Source organism: Mauremys mutica, chromosome 22 (assembly GCF_020497125.1).
Source record: "Mauremys mutica isolate MM-2020 ecotype Southern chromosome 22, ASM2049712v1, whole genome shotgun sequence".
Lineage (NCBI taxonomy): Eukaryota > Metazoa > Chordata > Testudines > Geoemydidae > Mauremys > Mauremys mutica.
Genome location: NC_059093.1, coordinates 2,450,376 through 2,475,305, shown reverse-complemented (window position 1 = coordinate 2,475,305; position 24,930 = coordinate 2,450,376). Strand labels below are relative to the sequence as shown.

The following is a 24,930-nucleotide window of genomic DNA, read 5'->3' as shown; positions in this document are numbered from 1 at the left end:
TGGGAGTAGCTGTGTGGGGTGAATGGGATGCTAAGGAGCTTGGCTACATCTGTGAATCCCACAGGTCACAGAGCAGGGGCTCCAGCCATTTCACTCCCCAGAGCACTTGCTGCAAGAGCCCCTCCCCTCCCAACACTGCTGGGTTGTTAGCGTCCTTGTGCAGCCCCCTGAGGGAGAGACTGAGGAGCCGGCCCCCAGGGGCACGGACGTGCCCCACACTCTCACATGTGCTCTCCCTGAGAGCCAGGGCACAGGAGCTGCGTGGCCTGCAGAGCAGGTGCGTTCCCCCACTCAGCTCAGTGCTCCTGTAGGGGATGGAGGGAGCCTCCCAGCTGACAATGGCCCAGCTCAGATGTGGGGGATTCCTATTTGCTCACCTGGCAGCCATTGACTTGAGACCAGCAGGGCCCCAGTGTGAGCCAGGGCTGGCCAGCCGGCCAGTCAGCTAACCACACGGCAGCCCAGCACCTCTCTGTGAGCAGCCCTGAGCCAGCGAGCGACCTCAAAGGTGAGTGGATACCTGCTTTATCTCAACAGCTGCCAGCCCCCACACCCAGCACGGCCAGGCCCGGCCCCCCTCCAGGGGAACCACATTGGAGATGCTGCTTGACCTGGGCTGGGGTCTGGGGGAGCAACAGGCAGATGAGCAGCAAATGAAGCAGACAGGGTTGGAGGCACCACAGGCAGGAGTGCCCAGGAGCCAGGCTCCCCTGCTGCAGAGGGAGGGACAGCCCCGTGCTTGGTAACCCAGACCCTCACTCCTGCCTTGCAGGACAGCTGGGCTAGCAGCATGGTGGTGGTGGGGTTATGCCAGATATGCTCAAGGCGGACAGCTGAGAGCAACAGGGACTCAAACAGCCAAAGCATTTCAGACTGTCTCCCGATGAGCAACAGCCAGCTCTGCGCACACACACACACACACACACACACACACTCACCCCAGGCTTCAGCAGCAAAACCTTCAGGCAGAGAGCCTGGTAGCTTTACTTCACCCACTTCTAACTCAAGGGCAGGCCAGCTCGCTTGTGCAGCCCACAGTGCATGGCACCAGCACAACCAGAGATGGGGCACCAGCCCCAGGGGCTCTCTAGGGAGAATGGCTTGCTGGAGACCAAAGCTGGCCATTCAGATGCCACGAGCAAGCCCTGATCCTAGACATGGCACTGAGCAGGTCAGAGGGCCGAGGCATCTCCAAGGCTGCTAGAGGAAGAAAAGCTCAATGTTACTGAGAAAGACCCATTGGCAGCTCTGCTGCAGCCTCATTGCCTGAGCTTAGAAATCACTTCCCCTCCCTAGGCCCCAGCTGTGAAATGGGGCAGCTGGTAATGGCCCTGCTGCCTAGAGAGCTACAAGAAATGGTTATTTTTTATTGCCCATGTCTACCCTCAGCCCATGCATCTACTCCCCATTTTCCTTCCATCATCTCTCCACACACCCCATCCACATTGCCCACACCCAGCCCCTGCTCCAGGCACAGTCTATGTTTCCCTCAGCTATTCAACCACTAACCCCCTTAGCTACTAGCCAGCACACCTGTTCCCAACCACCCTCCTCCTGCATTCCACACACCCACTTCCTCTGCTCTCAATAAATGTCCCACCCCCACATCCCTGCCCCTTCCTCATCAGCCAACCACCATGGAGCAGTCTTTATAAAACAACCCTCCAAAGCACCTCTCCCCTACTTAAGGGGTCTCAGTCAGTGTTATCTAGCAGTCTAGGGTGGATTAGGCTATATACATTGATAGTATGGAAAGAAGGGATATTCTAAGAGTCAGGGTTTGGTAAAGGAGAAACTAGCAGTAACTTTAGTTCCAGGTATAGAGTAAGGCTACATAACTACTATAAATAGCATCTTGTTGTGTGTCTGTGCAGCACCTGGCAGCCCAGAGCAGCTGGTGAGCTTTGCATAACAGGGAAATGCAGCTATCTCTGGGCTGCAATGATACAGCAATCTAATGACACATGGTAATGCTACACCAGTTTCAGATAGAAGGGGAGAATGAAGCCATGAATCTGAAGTCTGTAGGGGGATGTAGAGAGGCAGAATGTCATTTGGCCAGGAGGCTGGGGCTAGCATCCCACTTGTGAAAAGTGTTAGGGGATCTCTAACAAGCAGAAGACATCACGGTCTCAGTTTTGTGTCAGAAGAGTTTGGTGGTTCAGGCACTGGGCTCTGGCTCATGAGATCTAGGGTCACTTCCCTCCTTTGCCCTAGAGTCTGGGTATGACTTGAACAAGACACTTAGTCTCTCGGGGAGTCAGATCCCCAGATGCAAAATCTTCCTCTGTCGGACTTGTCTGGCTGGACTGTAAACTACACAGCCCTTGGGATGAGACCAGAGGAGGTTTATTTCATAGAGAATCGAGATCCTACTAGAAATGGGAGAGTGGTGGAAGTGGTTACACTACAAAACAAAACCCTAAAATACAGATCAGGGCCGACACTGATCACTAGCTACCTTCCCTAGCTAGTAAAGGAGGTTACTTATCCCCAAAGGCCAGGCTGCTGCAGAGCTGGCCTGCTGCCAGGAAGAGGCTCCAACCCTCCATAAAACACCCCCACTCCATAAACTGCCTTCTCAGTGAATGGCCACAGAGCCTCTCTCGCTGGTACGCGACCACTCCCTGGCTGTTATCACGTCCCTTCTTTACCTCCCAGCGGTTTTGATTGTTTGCGGCTGTCCATGATGGTTTCCCACTGGGCTGGGGAATGGCAGACAGTAGCGCCTGGCATAACCTCACCGGCTGACAGGGACGGGGGATGGCTCCCACCTGCACGAATAGGATGTCACCGAGTGATAGTTTTGTTTGGTGGCTCCTTTTAACTTTAATACCATAAGGGCATAACCTTCACTATAGCTACATTATTCCTTACATATCACCCATGCACACACCACATCATGGGTATGAACATCAGTAGGTTACTAGCTTGCAACAGACCCCTCGCATGTTACCCTGTTTTGGACACATACCCTGTAACAATATATTTGTTGTAGTGAGTTTGTTGGGTCGGAGACAAGAGTTGTTTGCGAAGAATGGGACCCTTTGCCCAGGAGCCTTTGTGTCACAGTGGGTCAGGCTCCCTCTGCATGGGCAGAGAGGTGTGCAGCACAAAGCAGAAGGAGGGCAGGTACCGCAAAGGGGGGAGGACAGTCTGATTGCTAGAGGCACCAGGCTCCGTTTGTGTGACGGGTGGGTGCACGTGTATGTGCAGCAGGTCCACACATATCATTATGCTGACTGCACTGGTGAGGACTTTGCTCGGACTTTCACCCCAGTGCTCGGCTGTATGCCTAGGACGCACGTCCTGGGCTCTGTGATCTGTAGCTTTTACATTGTGCTGACTTTGCTGAACTGAGACACAAGTTGTGTTAGAAACCCCACCCCACAGTTCTGAGCCCTACACTGGCCCTGTGACGGGTTATGCCCCTTAGGAAGCCACCTGATGTGCTGTAATACCACTGAGTCTGCCTGTTCTGCCAGCCTGGGCCCCCTTCACGTGTCTTGCTGAGTCAGGCTATTAAAGTCTCCTCTAACACACACACCAGCTCTGGGAAGACAGCTGAAGGGACTTGCTCTAGCACTCTGGTGCTCACTCCGTTTAAGGGGGACAAACCCAAAGATTTTATAAAATTCGCCCCCTCCCTCAATGTGGAGAGAGGTGTGCACACTTTTCTCTCCCTCCCTCCATTAGAAATTACAGACACTGGGTTTAATAATAAACAAAATACATTTTGTTAACCATAAAAGGCAGATTTTAAGTGGTAAAAGGGGTAACAGAGAACAAAGCAGATTATTAAACAAATGAAATCAAACAAGCAAACTAAGCTAGTTTCACTAAAGAAATTGGTTACCAATAGTATTTCTCCCCCTAGATATTGTTGCAGGCAGGTTGCAAAGTTTCTGTGGTTCAGAGTTTGTTATATTCCTTTTCAGACTGGGCCCGTCTCAGTCTGGACTGCCCCCTTGTCTTCCCTTCAGGTGGCTTTTGCAGTCTGTCTCCTTGGGCAGCCAGGCCATGGCGAGGAGGAGTGCTATTGGCCTCCCTCACCACCCGGAAATAGGATGGACATAAGGCGGGAATCCTTTGTTTCCCAGACTTGACCCCTCTTCCCTTCCAGTGGAAAGTTACAAGAAGTCCCAGGTGACGTTTAGTGTCGGGTGACAAGACCACCTGACTCTGTAGGAGCACAGCGTCCATGAGTGAGGGGCAGTATGGAGCATCCACAGAAAGGGCAAGCTTCACAGTCCATTGTCCTCGCTGATGGGCCTTCCGCCCTCTCTGGCTTTTCCACTGTTGTACCTGAAGTGCTAGCAACGGGCGTCACCCAAAGTAGCATAGCTTGAAATACAGATACATAGTCAATACGCCTAACTTCAGATACAGAAATGACCCAGGCATACAAATTGGATAATGACATTCAGTAAATCACAACCTTTCCAATGATCTCACATGAGCCACGTGGCATGAAGTACATCTCAGTTATGTCACAGTCATGTCATGAACATGTTTTCAGAAAGAACATGGGGTGACACGTCACAAGCCCCCCTAGGTTCATTTCATGTTTGACTGTGACCCAGCCACGTTTGCCCCCGGCGGGGAAGGCAAGCGCATGAGCCCACCATGCCCAGTTCCTAGCAGTTTATTTAAAATTGTCACCACGTCACTCCAGCTCAGAGGAGACACCAGACGCTTTGGGACCCCTCTAGCCACAGGCTTCTGTATGTATCATGGAGCCCTTGTGTGGGACTGGCCCTGGGTCCACCCTGCCCTGGGCTCTCCACCGTAGGCGCTCAGCTGTTAATCTGCCGGAGCTCCGCCGGCCCTGAGGACCCAGCTGGCCAGGCGATGTCACTCTTGCTCCACTGCAAGGCTTTGCCGCTGAAATTCTTGCTTCAAAGCTGAGCTAGAGAGCAAGCCGGGCAAAGACTGTCCCTGCAGCCCCCACAGAGCAGCCCCCAGGCTGCAGGGGGGTGGCTTAGACCCCAAATTCTGCATAGTCATGTGCCTTGTCCCATTAACCCCCGAGCATCCCAGCCGTGGAACCTGGGGTGGGGTGTGTGTGTGTGTGGGGGGGGGGGGTTGCATGGCTCCCCCGTGCCACGTGAACGAGACTCACAGCCTCACCTCAGAGCCCACGTCAGCCATCCACACAGCAGCAAAGGGATTCACAGCCCAGTCTGACAACCAGCGCCCACCTGAGCCCTCCCTCCACTGGCCCAGGCGCACTGTCCTCGGTCTGTGTGGGGTTTGTTCAGCTCCATCGCTGGGCAGCCAACGGGCCTCCCTGGGGCCTTGGCTTGGGGTGCCGCGGAGCAGGGGTGTTTACAGGCACTTGGCTCCAGGAGACTCGGGCCCAGCTTCCCTCCGCAGGGGGCTGAGCCGGGCACCTGGTGGGAGAATGACGAGACGTGCATCCTGCGCCAGACAAGCGCAGCCAGAACCAGGGCACTAAAAGCCTCGGGCACCAAGGGGCTCTGAGGAGAGGTCCTGGACAGGCAGTGGGAGCTGCTGGGGTTATGTTGCTGACACCCAAGGGTTGCGTTAAAGCCAGCCCCACCTCTGGGACAGGATAAGACCCACTTCCCCTCTCCTTCCCTCAGAGCGCAGCGGGCGACGTGCCCCCAGCCTAGCTAAGACCTGTGCTGGAGACCCCGGCTTCTCTGCTGCCGCTGAGGGGACAGAGGCGGCTTAGCTCAGCCGCCTCACGTTGAGGGGGCTGTGACCGGGCTCAGGGTACGATTTCGCTCTCGTACCTGACACCAGCCGTTTGCCCAAATCACGTTTTCCACTGTCCCTCCTTGCGCGCCGAGCGGGTCAGGCCTTGGCGCCCGAGCAGGGTTGGGCTGGGTCAGTACCGGCAGGAGCCTCTTCCCCTGCGTGGGTGCTGGGGAGGCAGTAGGTGCCCCCCCGTTTCCTTGAGCCAGCATTGGGCCACGGTGCCGTGAGAGGCAATGCAGGGGGTGCCGCCCTTTGGATGAGGGAACCCCAAACTCCTGACCTTTTGTGGTCGTTCACCCCCGGCACATTCTGTAAGCGTGAGGTGCTGGCCCTGGCCACCCAGCCAAATGCTTCCCGTCCCAGGTGACTTCCCGCCACGCCCCGCAGCACCCTGCGTGTGCACCTGGCGATGTGGTCCTTCCCAAGCTGCTGTGTCACGTTGCCGGGTGCTGTCGGGCAGCAGGTCACTCCCCGCTCAGAGGGGCTGGCGTTCGCTCCCTCTGTGACGCCCGGGGCTGGCGAGCGTCTTAGGAAGCCTCGGCAACGGCCGACCGTCTCAAAAGCGGCCCTGTGGCTTCTGGCACCTCTAGTTTTGCATGTGCAACTTGAGACCCAGGGCTGTGCCTGGGGTGGGGGTGCTCAGCGGTTCTGAAAACAGGCCCTATGGTGTCTCATACCAGGCACCCAGCAATGAAAGCCCCCAAAGTCAGAGTCTTGGCCTCAGGCGCTATCAACCTGTGGAACAGCCTTGGTGTGGGGGGGAATGACCGAGGTTATTTAGGGGACCCTGCTGGTAGGAGCAGGGAAGGGTTCTCTCTAAAAACCGAGAATGTGATTTGCTGAAAAGCCAGCCACGCTGTCTCACAGCCCACGGCCGTCCCCAGGGCTGCTCAGTTCGGGAGGTAGCTTCGTCCCCTGACCGCCCCGCAGCAGCCTGCCTCCTGCTCAGGCCCTCTGGGAAGCATTGCCTGCAAGTCTCTAGCCCTGCCGATGATGAGGAATGTGAGCACACGGGAAAACCAGCTATGAAGTCAGGGACAAAAACCTCCCTGTACATTCACCAGGAGCCCTGGTGAGCTTCTGTCTATAAAAGGACTTACTCCATCAGACCCCAGGACCCTGTTTTGTCCCAGCCCTGAAAATCATTCGCTCCCAGGCATGTGGAGAATGCTTCCCGCAGACTCTTTAGTCACTGTCTTTCGGAGTCTTTCCCCAAATATGGTGCCTGGGCACAGAGTCATTGCTGTGATGAGGGGCCTGGCTTCTCAAACAGAGGGGCGGGGTGGGGCTGGTGGGGTGGGGCCCGGAGGGGGTGCTGGTGACATCACTGTCCTTCGAACTGGCCTTTTAGCACAAGGGCCAGCCTCCAGCATCTGCAGATTCCAGACTCCAGGCAGAGCGTCCTCCGTGAGCATCTTCTTGTAAGTGCATCCTAGAACCTCCAGCTGTGAGCCTGGAGTGGGGCAGCCGGGGGGGATGGGGGAGCAGGGTGAAGGAGACGTCAGGCAGAGCAGATGCCTGCTTTCCAGGCTAAACAGAGAGCTGGGAGGCTGGGGACCGTAGCCCCGCTCTGAGCTCTCTCCTTGCCAGGGGCTCTAACAGGTGACGAAATGCATGGCAGGGTTCTCTAGCTCTCGTTTGGAAAGCCTGGCAGAAGGGCCTTTGATTTCTCGGTGGGTTCCTGGGGTTTGCCGATGGGAGGCTGCTCCCTGTGAATTCTTTCCCCTCTCCTCCATCTGCTAAAACTGGCAGGTGGGGGATTGTTCCAGGCTCTGTTCCCTCTCTGTGCTGAGCAGTGTCCCAGCCAGACACTGAAAGGTGGCCGAACTGTGAGGAGGGGGGGCGGGATGCCTGAGGGTACCTTTCCTCTGTGTCGGACGCCCACCCACCCAGCTGCTCTGCTCGATGCTTTCCAAGAGCCATGGTGCAGGCTGTGCAGAAGCACCCAGCTCTCTCCAGGAGCTCAGGCTTGCAAGAGGAAGGAAGAAGGTTCCCTTCCCCCCCTTTTTTTAAAAGCTAAACTTATTTCTGCATCTCCCACTGCATTCCACAGGCAGGCGGCCTGGCCCCGGCTGGGGATGGGGCTGCCTGTGGGGAAGATGCCTTCCCTAGCTGGGCGGGCTGGTCCCTTGGTGTGCTAGGGGTGTGTCTGTGTTAGCCAGAGGGGAGCGGGGCAGTAGGCAGTTACTGGGGAGTTTGCAGAAGTAAAGAACTCTGACAAAGGAAACGGATGAAATGGATCCTGGCAGGGCTGGATGGATGTTCTGACGCTGACTGGAAATGGTGCATGGGGCGGTGGTCAGAGATGCTCAGGGCTTATGGGGCTTGCAGGAGCTCGGCTGCATGCTGTGTCCCGTTCCCACGGACTGGGCATAAGAAGAGTGTCACGGCGTCTTGCCCAGGTGCTGTGGGGTGGGGAGCTCAGCCCTTAAAGGTACAGACCCCAGCACCACATACGGTCTCTGAGGGGCTTTTAAAGAACAGAACATGATACACAAATGGCACAGGCCACTTGTAAGAGCAACCTCAGGACACTGGCCGGAGTTAGTGCTGTGTCTGCTGACCCATTCGTTAGCAAAGGGGCCCTCAGCCCCACACAGCAGTGGGGTTAGCTCCTCGCCCCATTGCAGGAGCGCACGTCTGGGGGAGTGTGATGGCGCCCGCTTGTGGTGAAGCCTGGTCTGTGATGAGACTGGCATCCTCTGGGACGCTCCCTGCTGGGGGCTGCCCCCGGGGCAAATCCCTGGCACCCAACGAGCAGCTGGCGCCTGTAGACCTGCAGCCAGTAAATGCTTTGGAATCATACCTGCTTAGGTAATTCGAAAGGGCTTAAAGTCCAGGGCTGGCTGTTCCACACCCACCTGGCAGCATCTCGCACTGGCCAGGCCTCTGGTTTTCTGGTGGCCTAGGTTCTTCTACAAGCCACATGCTAGAGCCTGGGTGGGGCCTGTTTTACACATGAGGCCGGGCTGGATCCTAGTGGTGTTTCCTGGCCTGAGGTCTGTGACTCTGTCACTCCCAGCGTGACGAGATGCTGCTCACCCTGTGGGATGCATGGGGACCAGGCAGAGGACTAGATGTTCAGGATGCAGGTAAACTCATAGATGCAGATGTGGCTGCCCGCCAGAGCAGGGGCGAGTTTCCCAGGCTGGCGCCCAGACAGGATGGGCCAATGATTTATGCACTGGCAGGTTTCTCCTTAGCAGATGCTAATTAGCCTCCTGAAGCAGTGAGGGCTGGCCTTGATGGACAGGTTCTCCACTGCTTATCTAGGGGCACTCACCCCAGGCAGCAAGAGCCAGGGGCTGCCGTCTGCTCGCCAGGCAGAGCTAGGGGGATCTCTGCACACTGACAGCTCAGGTGTGGGTATTTCTTAACTCTGAAGGGACACCCCGTCTCCTCCTGGCGTGTTAGCAGATTTCTCCATTTCACCTGGGAGCTGGAGCCCCAGCGATCACAGCAGGTCAGGGAGAGAACTGGAAAAGTTCCAAGTGCCAGTGCATGCACCCTCCCTCTTCACCTCACACAAATGGAGACCAGCCTAATCCAGAGGGGCACCCTCTGGGCACGGGCATTAGAAGAGACTGCTCAGCACGGCTGCAGTGTGGAGACGTAGGGGGCTGCGTGGCCGTGTCTGAGCTGCTTTATTCACTGACAGTGTCAAGCTGAGAGTTGTTTGTGCCTCCTGCGGCAGGAATTCCCCCAGGGAGACAGAAACTGGCCATAATCGTTGTTGCGTGAAAGAAGCCCAGAGGGAAGAGCAAAAGGCTGCGGGGCGGTTTTCGCCAGTGCTCAGCACTGGCCAAACTCAGCTGCATTGCAGCCAACAGGCGTTTGACCAGCAGCGACTTGCATGGGAGCAGAGAGAAGCCTGAGCGCTTTGCAAAGTCCTGCTCTCCTGCTGCTGTATCCGACAGTTCCAGAGTCGGCTGGTAACCAGAGGCCTGCCTGCACTCAGCGAGGCCGAGGCTGCGGCGCTGACGCCAGGGGGGCGCGGGGGTGTGCTGGGAGCAGGCTCAGGCTCTGGCAATGTGGCGCTGAAAGGGACAAATCCATCCCTGGTGCATCTCCACGAACACCAGCCAAGTCGCGTGGGGAGAGCTCTAGCCCCGGGCCCTTATTTCAGGTTTCGGCCTCTCAGACATGCTGCTTGGCTGGGCCCATTACCTACTGGCCACTGACTGGCCGCTGACGGCAGCATCTCAGAAAAATTCCTCCCTCTCAGCTGTACCAGCCTCTCCTGCTCCCCAGCGTAACCAGCCCTGAGCGGTGCGTGCTGCAGGGCCCTGTGCTGAGGCAGCTTGCGGCCTGTGACAGGCCCCAGGTCCAGCCAAGTGGCTGCGGAGCAGCGTTCACAGCCGCCAGCTCTCGCCACTGTGCTGCAAGTCTTGCCACAGCGGGTGTTTTCCGTGAGGCTCCAGCTCCTTGAGTCCTGGAGCCAGGAGAACCCAAGCTGCGCGGCATCCTGGTTGCAAAGAAAAGCTTGAGCCTGTGACCTGGAGTATCCGAATGGCTCAGAAGCAGAGAGGCAGGCCCAGCGTTTACCATTTCAACCATCTCGAGAGGTGGAGGCCAGTCTTGGGATTTCTGAGCCCTGTCTCCGGGGTGTGGGACATTTGGGGCTGGCCAGGCTGAGTCACTGCGGGAGAGCACACGAAAGCTGTGGCTAGGAACAGTCATCTCTAGCCATGCCCGTCAGGCTGGGACCAGGGGATTCTAGGGGTTCTCTGGCGCTGACACAGCGGGGTAGCTGGGAGGCCACAGGATGCGGCTTTTGCCTAACACCAGGACTCTTCCAAAGGAGCCAGCTATTGCCCCTGCGTGTGAGATCAGGGACGCTGTCTGAGCCCATTAGCCTTCTGGGCCCGGGGAAGCCCCAATGCTTGGCCTGCTTAGACCTGGGCTGGGCAGTGCACTGTCTGGAGCGATGCTGCCTTGGCGAACGGGGCAGGACCCACTAGGGCTTCTCATCTCTGTGTGGGAGCCAGGCACTGAGCATCCTCTGGGCGGCCAGTTCAGTTCAGCCACCTCCCCGGCCCGCAGAGCCGTAGCCCTTCCCTCACACGCCCATGGGCTGCTGTCAGCCATCTTGTCCTGGGGATGCCCTTACATGGTAATCGGCACGGATCCCACTGGCGGGTTCATGCAGCCCGACGTGCTGCCTCTTGGGTTTGCAGAGCTCATGCCAGTAACTGCCCTGCTCCCCTCCTGGGAATGGGGGCCTGGCGCTGCAGAACTGCTCTGCCTACACAGCTTCTGTTTGAGCCTTTCCAATAAAACGCAGTCAGAGCAGGGGGACCCCGCCCTCCCCGCTCACCCGCTGGGAGCAGGGCTGCACACTCCCGAGCGCTGCATGTCTCTGGGTAGCTGTGCAATCACACAGAGCGCTGCCCCAGTCCCAGGGCAAAGCCTCCGCGTGCCGAGGGAGTCGCTAGCTCTGTGCTGACTCTGCTGGGCCGGGGGTGCCCGGGAGCCCACTGGGGACCTGGTTCCTAACCCGGAGTGTTGTCGCACCGGCTGAGGACGGGAGCGAGTGCCTGCTGACCTGAGCAGTAGCAGTGGCTTGTGTCGCGGCCTGGCTGGGGCATGGCAGGCACAAACATGGAGCTCTGAAATCCAGCCAATGGCCCTCAGGATGAGGCAGCTGCATTTTCACCTGACCTCCCAGCCCCTCAGGGCTGGTAGTTAGGGGTTGTTCTTGTGGGGCCAGGGCCAGCCCCAGCTCCAGGAAGAGCTGGGTCGGGGGCGCTGGCACAGCGGGGGGAGCACACACAGACAGGTGCAATGCTGGCTGCAGAGCCAGGAGGGGAGGAGGGCGATTCCAGCAGCCAGCCAAGCAGCCACAGCATGAGGGGACGCCTGGGCGAGAAGGGCGGGGTCCCACAGGGAGGTCCTGCTGGGTTTGGGGGCAGGCTGTGGGGTGTAGGACCAGGTGCACATTGGCAGTGAAGACCCTGGGCTGCACCAAGCAAAATGTGCCCGGCTAGTGTTACCTGCTTATCCGCTGACCGGTCGGGGGAGGTGTGTGGAGGCGAATTGACTCCCCAAGCAGCTAAGTGTCAAGGGTGCCAACCCCCCAGGCGGAGCTCGGCATGCGTGTGGAGTGCGAGTTCTGCAGAGAGGGCTCCTCCCAGCTTGTGCCCCCGGAGGCAGTGTTTTGTTTACAAACAGAGGCACGGTGATTAAGATCAGAAAAGGCTGGTAATTTAATTAAGGAGCTGGAAGTCCCTTAGATGAATCCAGGGCCGATGCAAGGAAGTTTCGCACCCTAGGTGAAACTTCCACCTTGCGCTTCCCCCCAGCCCTGCAGCAGCTCCCCGCCCCCCCCCGTGCCCTGAGGCACATCTCCCCCCCCCCCCGTGGCAGCTCCCCACCCTGCCCTGAGCCCCCCGCGGCAGCTCCCCACCCCCTGGCCCGGGGAGCCGTGCAGCACCTTCCCACCCCAGCTCACCTCTGCTCCGCGTCCTCCCCGAGCACGCTACCCCGCGGTGGAACCCCCGGGCTGCCGGTGGCGCGCTGACCCAGGGGACCCCCCGGGCTGCTGGCCGCAGCTCAGACTCCCTCTCCCTTCCAGCGCAGCAGCCACTGAAACGCTTCAAAAATTTTTGGGTGTGCCGCTTTTTGGCGCCCCCAAATCTTGGCGCCCTAGGCAACCGCCTAGTTGGCCTAAATGGTAGCACCGGCCCTGGCTCAACCTGTAAAACAGGAAGCCCTCTGTGAATGGGGTGTTGAAGAGTGAACACAGGGGACTCAGAAGAAATACAGCCAAGGCCTCTGAGCCAAGGTTGCCTTCAGAAAAGAGGAAGGTGTGAGGGGCATAAGTGAAAAGAAGGGGCTGAACCCCAGGGCAGGGCTAGTGACATAGAGAAGTTCCCACCCTACCTGTGGTACTTATGTGGCCCCATCACTGCAGTATCTGAGCGCCTCACATCACAGCCCCTCGGTGAGGTCGGGCAATGCTGTTATGCCCATTGTACAGATGGAGCACTGAGGCACACACAGACTAAAAGCCAGATTTTTCAATGGTATTTAGGCACCTAGTGGGATTTTCAAAAGAGCTTAGACGGTTCAGTGCTTTGTAAACCCCACTAGATGCCCAGCAGCATCTTTGGGTGCCTAAAAACCTTTGAAACTCTGTCCCTACGGCACTGCCCTGAGGTCGCACAGGCAGTCCATGCGTTGTGCAGCAAGGCCTGCTGTGCCATTTTAGATTTTAACTGAAAACCACTTTGTTTTGTCATTTTTTGTTCTGAATTTGAGAAAAGGAAGGAATGAGAAAGTGCCGTCTGAGTATTAGATGTGATTATACATCAAATTCTTGGGATTTCAGCTGTATTGAGACCAGTTCCAGAACAAAGAACAGAAATTGCAGCCTGTGACGAAGTGGGAATGTTCTTGATGTGCTGTTTGAATGCTGAGTGGGGAGTACTGAGCTGGGAAGGTTGCAGGGGAGTTTTGCTGGGACTGCCTGCATTGGGGAAGGGAGGATACCTGAGCATGTAACATGAGAACCCAGGAGGGGGGTTGGAGGCCCAGGTAACACCTCTGCCCGGGAAACTGGACAAAGGAGACACAGGCTGGAGGAGAAGCCAGGGGAAGGCCAGAAAGTGAGATGGCTGAAGGGAGTTTCAGTTTGGAGCTGGCTGGGAAATAGAGGGGTGCCCTGACCAACAGGGCTGTGGCCTCCCTGGGGCCCCCAGATGGACCTAACTAAAGGGGGTTCTGTTGTCTGTACCGGCGAGACCTGTCTTGAACTGTGCTCCTGTCATCTAAATAAACCTTCTGTTTTATTGGCTGGCTGAGAGTCCTGCTGAATCGCAGGAAGCCGGGGGTGCAGGGCCTTGTCTCCCCCTCACTCCGTGACACATCCACAGAGTCCATAAAGTTGACCATTATTGTCATGATTTGTATTATTCACTGGGCGCCATCTGTGCACGCCGCACTGTTCAGAATATGCCAGAATGAGCCTATGCATATAAGATGTGTAACTCTGGATAAGACAGCGCAGATATTTATCTATGACGTGTTTAGTTATTGACCACACAGGTTATCACAGGTTGACTGTGATGTTTCTAGCTGTGAGTGGAGTCCCTAATAGCAATAGAAGTTTTTAAGGACTAGAAGCTTTGTCCCTCCAACTTTCTTTCAAAAGGAAGAGCTGCCCAGAGCTCCTGTGCCTGTTTGTTTTCCTTTCCTGCCTGCAGTGGTCCTCATATACCTCAGAAGTCTCAATTTTTCCCCCAAATGTAAAACATGGAATTTTCTTGGTGTTTTATTTAAATATTCTGTGAAAACTGCAACTCAATCACTGCAGTGTTGTGGTTAAGAGCCTTCTAGCCTTTAAACAGAAGTGTAAGCAGTGTTCCCAACTCTCATGAGTTTGTCATGAGTCTCATGATAATTATTGTGTTACTTGACTCCAGGAGCTGGGGCTTTAAGGGATATGTGATGATTTTAGCCTTCCTTCTTTCAGAAAAATGAAGTTTCTAGCCCTTGTGGCTGTGGAGAAAGCTTCAAAATGTGCCCCCCAAATTACCTTAAAGGCTCAAAAAGTAGAATGTAAATAAAAAAACACCAAATCTATTATTTTTACATGATCTCATTATTTTAAAGCTAATCTGATGATTTTTGGTGAGCCTGATTCTTGATTTTTGAAAATGAGGGGTTGGCAATACTATGAAAGTGACTTGAATGTGTCCGTTTCACTCCTGTTTAAAGTCAGTTTCTAGTCTGTTATTTGGAGTGGGGTAACACTCACAGGGCCTTGTCCTAATAGAATGTTTCCAAAAGTTAAATGATCTATTCCAAGCTTGATGAACTGCAAAAAAGGGATAGAAAGTCATCTAGGTTTTTCTACAATTGTTTCCATTGTTGTATTCAAGAGTTAATAACGTAGTAAGAACATACATTAATTTTTAAAATCTAACCAGTGTCCCTTAAGTGAATTGACACGAGATGTCAGAACAAGTATTAGAGCTGAGTGGGTCTAATATTTATTTAATTTTCTTTCGTTATATAGGAATTAGAAATTATCTGACAGGAGCACTGTATCTAAGTTGTTAGCTGCAAAAAACAAGAAAGTTTTCAGGTGCCTAAGTAGCCTTTAGAATCACGGTTAAAGTCCCTCTGACCCAAATCTAAACTGGCAGCCCTGGGTTCAAAAAAGAATGAGAAGTTCCTGGCGAATAGTCCTGCAGGGCAGGCGCTTCAGGGTGAGTGCAGGGTGGGCTTCCTTTCCAACTCGTCGTCTTCCCGGTCCCAGGACAGGAGCCAGTCCGCTTTCGCCACTGGAGGCATGCAGCTGTGGAGGGAGCCTGTCACGAGCCAATAGAGAGGGGTGGGTGAAAGTCTCCTCCAAGAGAGGAGGATGCTAAAGCAGAACGCCCCATACCTGGATAATCTAGTCCAGGAACTTGTAAGTGGCTGCACCGTGCAGCTCCTAGGCTGTTCTCGCTGTGTTTGGCTCTACAGGGGATTGAGACGAACAGCAATCAGAGCTGGGTCTGTGCATGTTAAACAGCTACTGCAGTCTGTGTTGGGGGAGGAGGGGTGCTGCAGCCCAGTGGGGGCGGGCAGTGATCCCTCTCTAGCGTTTGTGTGTCAATTTGTCTGCACAGGGCCTTGGGCCCCTGGTGTGGGAGGTTTGGTAGGAAGGTAGGATGGATTGTTTTCACACCACCCAGCTCAGCCGTGTGGAATGGAGTCGAGAGTACCTGGCTTGGTTCTGAGCCAGCAGTTACGTACAGCAGCATCACAGACTGGGAGCAGAAGTCATGGCCCTCCACACCGGAGCAGATCCACGAGTTCAGCTCCTGGAGGACCTCTCCTCTGCAAAGAGTTTGGTTTTATTTGAGCACAGGGCAGTGATACACCCCAGCCCAGTCCAGAGCCTTGCTGTGTAACATTACACAATGTGGAGCTCTGCTGCTGATCACGCTCTGTGCACTGGAGAGCACGAGACCACTGGCTAAAGCAGGGAGGAAGTAAATGTCAGGAGTCTGGCTTTGGGGAGTGGAGCCCCTTGGTGCAGTGCGTAGCAGATCCCTTTCTGGCCTGGATCCCCCTCCTCCTTGCTAACTCACTCCAGAGGCTGCATTCAGCACTGACGAGTGCAAATCCACATCTCCTCTGGCTCCCATCCCACTGCAAAGCACCGTGCCCAGCTGCAGCTTGTGCTAGTCAAGCGCCCCAGGAGGGCGTGCGCACAGGTTCCCAAACTGAGCTCCATGGAGCTGGTGCTCTGCGGAGAGCGGGCTGGGAACAGGATTCTGCCTCCTCCTGTGGCTAAAGCCACCTGCAGGGGCTCGCCAAGGCTGCTTCCCTCCAGCAGCGTTAAACACTTGCGGCTGGTAGGGGGGAATGTTCCTGCCATGGGGCATGGGACAGCAGATGCCCATGAGAGCCGGAGCCCCCCATTATTGCATGGTGTGAAAAGGGCAGACTCTGGCAGTGCCCCTGAGAAGCAGCTCGGGAGGTGCTGGGGAAGGCAAAGAGAACTCGGGGTCCATTGTGTCTCCTAGATCCAGCTGCAGGACCTGAAATGGGAATTGGCTAGTAAGCGTGGGCAGCAAGTGGCCTCATGCCGTGCAACCCACCCCCTTGGCTCTGCTGCTGAGAGAGAGCCAACAGTGCAACCCAGCTGCTGTTTGCCGTAGGCAGGGTTCACCCAGCTTGTTCCCCATCCTCCAGGGCTCGTTCCAGCAGTGACCATGGCAAACAAGGGACCCTCCTACGGGCTGAGCAGGGATGTGCAGTCCAAGATTGAGAAGAAGTATGACGATGAACTGGAAGAGCGCCTGGTGGAGTGGATCGTGGCCCAGTGCGGGGCTGGCGTGGGACGCCCTGAACGTGGCAGGCTGGGGTTCCAGGTCTGGCTGAAGAATGGCGTAGTAAGTGCGGCTTTTCTCTAGGGCCGGGCGGGGCCAGGCCATCTGCTGGCTCCCTTTGCACTGGGCCATTCAGTGCTGAGTCTGCCCTCTCCTTCGCGCGCAGGTGCTGAGCGAGCTGGTGAACAGCCTGTACCCAGAAGGCTCAAAGCCGGTGAAAATCCCCAAGCCTCCTCCCACCATGGTCTTCAAACAGATGGAGCAGGTGGCCCAGTTCCTGAAGGCAGCTGAGGACTATGGTGTGGTGAAAACGGACATCTTCCAGACAGTCGACCTGTTCGAAGGTGCGGGGAGGGGGCTGGGCGCATCAGCTGGTCCTGCCCGTGTGACGGGCAGATCCAGGCATGCATTACTAGTTAATCATCTACAGTATTGTAGCCCCCAGGGGCCCCAGCCACTGAGCAGGGCCCCATGGCGCTAGGCGCTGTACACATGCACAGAACAAAGAGCTGGTCCCTGTGCCTGGCGCTCACAAGCCGAGTATAAACCAAGCAACATGAGATGGAGACAGACAGGGATGGGGACGTCCAAAGAGAGAGTGAGCTGAAGTGCGGTGCTCCCTTTAGGAGCTGGGCTTCCTCCCTGAGCCCATTCTTGGGGGTAGGACCCTCCCCTCCGCCCCAGAACTGGGAGTGTAACTAGGGTAGGCCCTGCTGCAACTGGTGCGTACTTACTGCATAGGACTGAGAAGCCCTTGCTGAGTGGTGGCTCACGTTCGATGTTGCCAGCAGGTAACACGTTTGCCTCTTCGCAGGCGTGCTCTGCAGCCTAATCCCAAAGAACAAACCCACGTGCTGCAGAAGCTGATGTAAGGACATGTCTGGGGGTGCTGCCGTGGGGCGGTGGTGAGAGCAGGTTCCTGGGGGCCAGGCGCACCCCGGCACTGCGCTGCACCTCTCTGTGCCCCTCACTGAGCGAGGCTCCCCCAGCTCCGTGGGTGGAGGGAAGCGCGCCATGCGGGTGCGGAGTTACACATCACACGCGCACAGAGGTCTCCGGCACTCATGTATGACGCACCCTTCCTTCTGCAGGCAAGGACATAGCAGCTGTGCAGAGAACAGTCATGGCCTTGGGCAGCCTGGCGGTCACGAAGAACGATGGACATTACCGCGGGGACCCCGCCTGGTTTATGAAGTAAGCAGCAAAGCGTCCCTCCCCCCCGGCCCAGCCTCAGCATCGCCTGCCGCTGGGGGCAGGCCCTCGGGAGCAGAGGTGTAGGGGGTGGGGTCAACGCTAGCCCCTCCAAAATGGGTGCCAGGCCTCCGGGCTGGTAGCACAGGGTCTCTTGCCTTTCCCCTGCGTTCCAGCCAGGGGATGTGTGCAGAGCTGGTCAAACCGCCAGTTATCCGGGGCAGGAAACTTCATTGGCTCTGTCCTTGATGAAACTTCCCAAGGCCAAAATTTCTGTTTTGTCACAAAAAAGCACCATGAAGCCAGGAAGTTGTCAGGTTTTGAACATCCATTTTCCGTAGAAGGTGTCAGGCCTTTCTCCCGCTCCCGCAAACGGAATGGAAGCAGGGACCTGTCCGTGAACACGCGGACGAAAAGCCGGTTGTTTTGGTCAGAATGACTCCCCAGTGAAAAAGTTTGGGCCAGCTCTAGTTCCAGGGAAAATCTCTGCACAAGCCCAGAGGTGTGCAGAGCCCAGCTGTGAGGGCGGGTAGGGGAAAGGGATCCCATCCCTGCTCTATCCCCTCCTGCCCATCAGCTGCGTCCCTTCGGGATGGGATGCTCAGGAGAGCAGGGGCCTGGAATGATTGTCTCTCCCTCTCCAGGAAATCCCAGGAGTACAAACGGGATTTCTCCGACAGCCAGCTGAAGGAAGGGAAGAATGTGATTGGCTTACAGATGGGCAGCAACAAGGGGGCCTCGCAGGCTGGCATGACAGGCTACGGGCGGCCCCGGCAGATCATCAGTTAGACAGCCATGGAGAAGAGAAAACAAACCCCACCACAGGAACTGAGTCTTTAGCTCCCTCCTGACCAGAGCCCAACTGCAGCCAATGTGAATAGAGCCAGCGGAGCGCAAAGGCCGCCAATTGGACCGAACCCAAATCCATTGGTATTAATATAGTAACTTTTAAACAACCCCTAACCCCAGCCACAAGGCGATGCAGGGAGTGAGGTGGGGAGACCCCCCCCCAAAGTATTTCTCTATAGGAGAAGCTTTATTTCAGCCACAAATATTGACCGCTTGCTCCATTTCCCAGTGTCGCCTTTCCTCTCAGACCTTTGCATGTGCTCTGCTTCACTCCCCATGACGTAATTGTATTGTGAGCTAGGTTTTTCTACTGTTCTCTAGAAAAGGTTGTTACGAACATCCTCCGATGTTACACCCGCCCCCAAGAAGGCTAAACTGGCAAGCACGTACCTGTAGCATACTTGGAATTACCCAGCCTTTCAATAAATCTTGCACAAGCAAAACCAAGTGCTTTTGTAAAGATCCTTGCAAACAGGAAGGAAGTCAAGTTAGCCTCTGTTTTGTACTTTTTTTTTTTGGTCAAAATTAAAAGATTTATGACTCTACTGCAGTTTGCTGAGGGTTTTTTATTTTAAATTCTGACTAGCTCATCCTGGATCTTCAGTCTGACGCACTCACAAAAACTCAAGCCGAAAAGCAGCCAATGGTTTGAGTGAACGCTACAGAAAAGAGGGTAATGGCAAGCTGAGTGTGTTTCTAACAGAGCTGCTTTATTTCACACAGGAATTAGTGCAGGAAAAACCTATGGCCTGTGTAATACACATCAGGCTACATGATTACAGTGGTTCCTGCTGGCTTTATAATCCATGACTCAATGAAAACCCAAGTCCTCCCCCCGCTGGGCGAACAGACGGGACTGATTTTGCAGCCACGTGATTGTCCAGCAAAGCAGGGGCATTGATATCTTTAAAAGATACTTCAGACATTTAAACCATAGCTACTCCTCATTGTTCAAGCACTCAGAAGCTGGAAACACAGAGCTTTAGGGGAATTTTGATTTTTCACCCTCTGGTTTGAATGAAGCAGCCTCGGCCAATGGCCCTTTTTGGCCTGAGTTGCTGATTTTTCTTTGTTTGGGTGATGAAGAAGCTTGGTTGCTTACTCATCCTCGTCCATTATTCCCCAGCATCCTCTGGCATGTCTGCAGAGCCCTGGGCATGCCTAACATGGTCAAAGAGCCAGCGCAGGGAACACGAGGCTGACGTTTCATCGGTCCTACAAAGCCATGGCTTAGGTCAGTCAGCAGCAGTGAAAATACACATCAAAACCCCACCCCGATCCCTCCATCCGATTACAGTTCTGAAGTTAGGTCAGCATTCAGCACTGAAACGCTTGGGGCGATGCTTGTCTGTTGTCTGAAGGACAACCGCTCACCAAGGCTGCAGCAAACAGCCAGCTGTGGGAACTAACCATCTGTCTGCCAGCTGTTTTGTGTGTGGTTCTAAGTAGGAATTAGCCATGCCAATGGCAATTTTCTCTGCACGGCGAGCGATGCATGCCTACTGACATGGCTCTGCTAGCCTCTTGGGGTGCCCCGCCTGCCATCTGCTAACCGTCAGAGCCACCCATGCAGGCTGGGTTTGAGCCTCAGAGGTCCTGAACACAGTCCTAGGGATGTCCCCTGGCTCTGCGGGTGCTCAGCACCCCTGAAAATCAGGCCCTGCCGCCCTGAGAAGACTAAGTTGGTCAAAACTATGCTCCCCACCACCCTGCCTGCTGGTGAGTGCCTGGTTATCTTGCTCTTCTGCTGGGGGGAGCGGTTGGAGCGCTCAGAGCAGTTTAACAAGCAGCCAACTGGCGCACAGAGAGACTTCAGCTACCAGTCTGGTTTTGAAAGACTTTATTTTGGAAAGCTGCACAAAAAGGCCTTTGCTGTTTCAAAAATAAAACCCCAAATCTCTAGAAAAAGAAAAGCTCCCAATGTCTGTGATGGATTGTTGCAAAAACAACTAAAACCCCCAACCGGTTAACCCCAATGTAACGTTTAAAATGCTCACATGGAGAACCCATGCAGGATTTAAAATCTGCTCCCTCAGTGTTGCTGACAGAGGAGCACTGTGCTAAGCAGCAGAGCGGGCCATGGCTGGAGACACACGGTCACCGTAACACGCTCATCCAGCCATGCAGTGTATTGCTGGAGTCGGGGTCCTCTGATGGCCTCCCCTCAAGCAGCTGGGCCCTGTCCTGGGAATCTGACACAGACATGCTATAGGACCTAGACCAGGGGAAAGGCACCTTCTCACTGCACTCGCTGGGCCAACCAGTTGTGTTTGCTGTGAATGCCCTGTGCCAGGCCTCAGTGTGCACACCAGGCCCAAGACAAACCAGGCCCTTTACTTTCCTCTAGCCGGACAATGGCTAGTTTGTGAGAGGATGGGGTGAGTGTGGTGGCCAGAGGGAACAGCAGGGAGAAAAAGGTGCAATTACTGCTGTTGGAAATGGGCAAACAGATTTTTTCGTCAACGTTTGGTCTACCTGGCTAACATTAGCCAACTACTAAGCGATCTGGAGGTGAAACATGCGCAGTGGGCTGAGACCGCTGCTGCCAGCAGGCAGAGCCCAGAAAACAGGGACGGCTGGGTAAGGCAGCTGGCTGAGGAAGGGTCAATGAAGACTCCAGACAGCCAAGCAAAGGCCACTAGATTTCATGTTGGCTAGCACAGTCAACCAAGTGGCTACACACTATGTAAAGGGCCTTCTTGCGATGCAGGACACCTTCACCCAGGATGCCTTAATGGCCAGTGAGGGTCTCCTCCCAGGGAGAACCACTGCTTTAAGCGGCAGGCTTAGCCACACTCCAGGTCCCCCTGCCTGTCCCAAGCAGAGACTTGTCCAGCAGAAGCTGCGATGCCTCAGGTAGATGAGGGGGAGGACAGCATCTTCGGAACTTAAATGACAAACACTACAAGCCAAACGGTGGCTGTTGGTGGCTGAGCAGGGCCCCGGTGGGTCGCTGGGAGAGCTTCCCTCTGCCCCTATGCCATGAAAACAGGAACAAAGCCAACGGGCTAGAAGGCAAAGACAGACAGCTGGCTGGCCAGCACACCCTGTGCTCACATGGCCCCTGCTGCCCTCCAGCTAACACAGCCATGTGCAGGGCGGGAGAAGTCACAGCTGGGGCACGACACTTCTCCTGGGGCAGGTGACTCTGCATGAAGCCTCATTTCCCGCCCCCCCCCCCCCCGCTAACAGGCCAAGGGCTCCCAGGAATTTCAGAGATTGCCCAGCACACGCCTGTGCAAGACCATGACTGCACAGGGGCAGGAGCCCATGCACCTACCTGACTCCTGCCAGTGCCCGAGCTCCCAGGGGCTCTGGAAAGGGACAGCCTAGCTCTCACCTTCCCAGCCTGCTGGTTACAGGCGGGCACGGCTGATCAGCTCCCCACGCCCCGACTCGCCCAGTGATTTCTCGAGGTCCCCAATAGCTCTGGAGCATTCGCAGAGCCTGGGTGTCGACCCTCGGGTTGAGCTCTGGGAGGCATGAAGTGCATTGGGTACCAAACCCACCCCGAGCGAGCTGCCCAAGCCAGCTGGCACAGCGCCCGGGCTGAGGACAAGAGACAGATGGGGCATGCCGAGGGACAGCTCTGGGGGAGGCATCTCAGAAAATCCAGCCCCGTCTCAGTGAAGTAACTAACCCTACAAGGCCGAAGGGACTGTACAGACGTCAACCTGGGGGCGGCCAGACAGGGCAGCCTGGCAGTGCCACCCTTGTGTCCAATACAGCGTGTGGCCAGGCCGTGATCCAGCTGGCTGAAGGGCTGGGCCCTGAGTCCCTGCAGGTCTGTCACGAAGGGGGTGACAGTCCCCTCCACTAATGCAGGTTGGGGCAGCCCCAGGGCTCCTGGCAAGGGGCCTGGGCAAAGTCTGGGGGCACTTGCACTACACGCAACCACTCCTGGGCGTAACCCCCGAACGTGAGCCAGAGTCACCAGGTCCAGAACCCGCTGCAGAATCACCCTGCATGAGCCACCCCGGCATCCGAGTACCGCAGCCGCGGGGTGTGGCTGCAGCTAATCCAACAGTAAGGGCTGGCCACTCTCCCAGGGCTGTCACTGGGGTCAAACTGCTGGGGGGAGTCAGGCTGGGGCTTTCCCTAGGCTAATCCCCCCCCCCCGAGAATTCCTGGGGGGCCTTCCACCATCTCCGCCTTTCCCCCAGGGCTGCGCCCTGCCTGCAGAACGCACGACAGGGAGGGCACCAGCCATAGGGTCTGGGGGCTGCCCGCATGGGAAGCTTCCAGCTTCCCTCTCCAACACCTGAGAGCGCCACTGCAAAGCCAGCCCCAAGCCAGCGCTTCGACTCGCTGAGTGCCACCCCGCAGGGGAGCCCAGGCTCCTCCACCAGCAGCCAGGCCGGCCCCGGGCGGGCACCCCGGGAGACGAAAGGAAGCTCAGTTCAGCGGATGCCGGGTGCTCACGGGCAGGGAGCAGGAGCGCAGGGCCTAGGGCTGAGGAGGAGGGAAGCCGTGAGTTTCGCCCCTGGACAGACTCGGTTACGAAATGAGTTAAGGCTTGTTTTGTTTAGAAATGGCAGGGACAGGCGCCTTTGCGATGGGGAATCTCGAGAGCAAGACACTGGTCCCTCCTCTCAGCCGTGGGCCTGTGCGACCCGAGCCACATCCACCGCCAGCGCCCCCCAAGGCAGCGGTGGCTCTGTGGGGGGTTGGAACGTCTCCCCACCCTGCACCCAGGGAAGGACAGGACCCAATATCAGCCAGCATCCCGAGCTCCCAGCTCCCGCTAGCATGTCTGCTGCTCCCTGTCTGCTGAGAGGAGTTCGGAGGCCAGGTCCCGGCCGAGATACCCTGAGCCCGAATGGATTGCTTCGTGCAAGCCTGCGGTTCGGCCATTGCTGTGAGGTTTGGGATCCTGGGGACTCCAGCTTCCCTCTTCCCCTAAGTTCTCTGGGGCTTCCGGGCTGGGCAGTGGATGCTCCGACTCCATCTCCACGTCTTCCATGTCCTTCCCCGCATTGAGCGGGATGGACTCCAGATCCATCCCATTCTCCATGTTCTTCTGCCGCCCAGCCCTGGGGTACCACCTGCAGGCAGGGAAGCTGTCGCACGTCAGATTGAAGACCACATTCTTTCTGGACAGGTAAACCTCCAGCATGTAGTAGATAGTCCAGAAGACAGCAAAGCATCCCAGCAACATGAGCATCTGGGGAGGGGGAGGGGAAAAGAGAAGGAGAAAACCCCATTAGAAACCAAAGCCGCCTATCGAAACCCAGGAGCGAGTCTCTTCTACCCTCTCCACCCCAGTGGAAGCTGAGTGCCATGCTGGTCGCCATGCCAGCTGGCCTGAGAGCGGGGAGAGTCCAAGGACGGGCCTCAAACATGCCCACACCTACTTCAAGGCCTTGTGTTTGCTGCGAAGGAGGAGTGCAGATAGCTTTGTGTAACCTGCATCGGGCCAGCTGGCTCCCTTCCTCCCAGGGGCGCCTGGTTCAGCCGAGGAGCAGCCTGAGCTCAGTGGAGTGGCTGGGCTCCAGGACGGGACCTGGGGAAGATCCTTGTCTCTCTGGGCAGCAATCGCTCAAGCCAGCGAAGGAACAGCACGCGGGAGCTCGCCAGGGAGTCACGTTCCAAACTTGCCCAGTAGGGTGGGGGCTGCGAAGCGGGGCCTGTGTGAGTGTTAATGTCGGGGGGGGGGAAGAAACCGCAGGCATGTGGGAAACCCCTCTCCCCACTGCGTGGCACTGGAAAGCAGAGCTGGGCAGAGCTAGCCCTTGGGAGGACGCTGAATGGACAGGGCGAAAGCAGCTGCTGTGTGGGATTTGCCCACTAGGCCCTGGGAGGAGGCGGATGCCCAAAGGGCCGGACCAGGGCAGCGTTCGCAGTGACCGTCGCTGGCCTGCCAGCCTGGCTTTGCTCCCAGCCGCTGCTGGCCAGCCGGTTCAGCACCAGCAAGCAGGGTCGATGGGAACTTCCAGTGCGTTTAGTCCTGCCCCACAGGCCTTCGCGCCGTCCCCACTTAGAAGGCAACATAGCGAGCGCCAGCCGCAGGGACCCTCCCCCTGGGGAGAGAGGAGTTCGGGGTCCCAGGCCTAGCCAGCCCTTGGCCTTCTGCTGCGACGGGCAGCGCGGGCCAGGCAGTTCATGCCAATGGTGTGTTCGTGGCTCTTGTCATGTGGGTCCGTGTACAGTGGGGACCGGGCTGAGACACCTCCTGCCCCCCAACTCATTCCAGCAACTAGCAGTCACGTATTAAGTACGCTGGGTTGCTGCTGACGGGGATACACTCCAGATCCCACCGCTGCCCCCTCGAGCCATCCAGCCCCCAATCAGCTCCCCAGAGCAAAGATGGGCCCCTGGGGCACTCCCTGCGCAGGCCCTG

General features: G+C 56.5%; 2 protein-coding genes across 2 annotated transcripts in view; one reads left to right on the top strand and one right to left on the bottom strand.

Moving 5' to 3' along the window:
• Positions 1 to 7,011: 7,011 nt before the first annotated feature.
• Positions 7,012 to 19,135, top strand: TAGLN (transgelin). The gene is made up of 5 exons (XM_044997337.1): positions 7,012 to 7,145; positions 16,414 to 16,613; positions 16,717 to 16,894; positions 17,642 to 17,744; positions 18,386 to 19,135. Exons 2-5 carry the CDS (start codon positions 16,434 to 16,436, stop codon positions 18,528 to 18,530), a joined length of 606 nt encoding a protein of 201 aa, XP_044853272.1. The 5' UTR covers positions 7,012 to 7,145; positions 16,414 to 16,433; the 3' UTR covers positions 18,531 to 19,135.
• Positions 19,136 to 20,414: 1,279 nt separating this feature from the next.
• The window catches only part of PCSK7 (proprotein convertase subtilisin/kexin type 7), a 50,970-nt gene continuing 46,454 nt past the window's right edge, over positions 20,415 to 24,930 (bottom strand). The window contains exon 16 of the mRNA XM_044997336.1: positions 20,415 to 23,754. Within this exon, the coding sequence (XP_044853271.1) occupies positions 23,335 to 23,754 (420 nt within the window). The 3' untranslated portion in view covers positions 20,415 to 23,334. The remainder of the gene's footprint in view (positions 23,755 to 24,930) is intronic.

Excerpts from the sequence above, each read along its gene's own strand:
- TAGLN (XM_044997337.1), top strand. The coding sequence starts at position 16,434 with ATGGCAAACAAGGGACCCTCCTACGGGCTGAGCAGGGATGTGCAGTCC. Across the intron at positions 16,895-17,641 it reads GACAGTCGACCTGTTCGAAG|GCAAGGACATAGCAGCTGTG; the intron begins GTGCGGGGAGGG and ends TTCCTTCTGCAG. Across the intron at positions 17,745-18,385 it reads GACCCCGCCTGGTTTATGAA|GAAATCCCAGGAGTACAAAC; the intron begins GTAAGCAGCAAA and ends CTCCCTCTCCAG.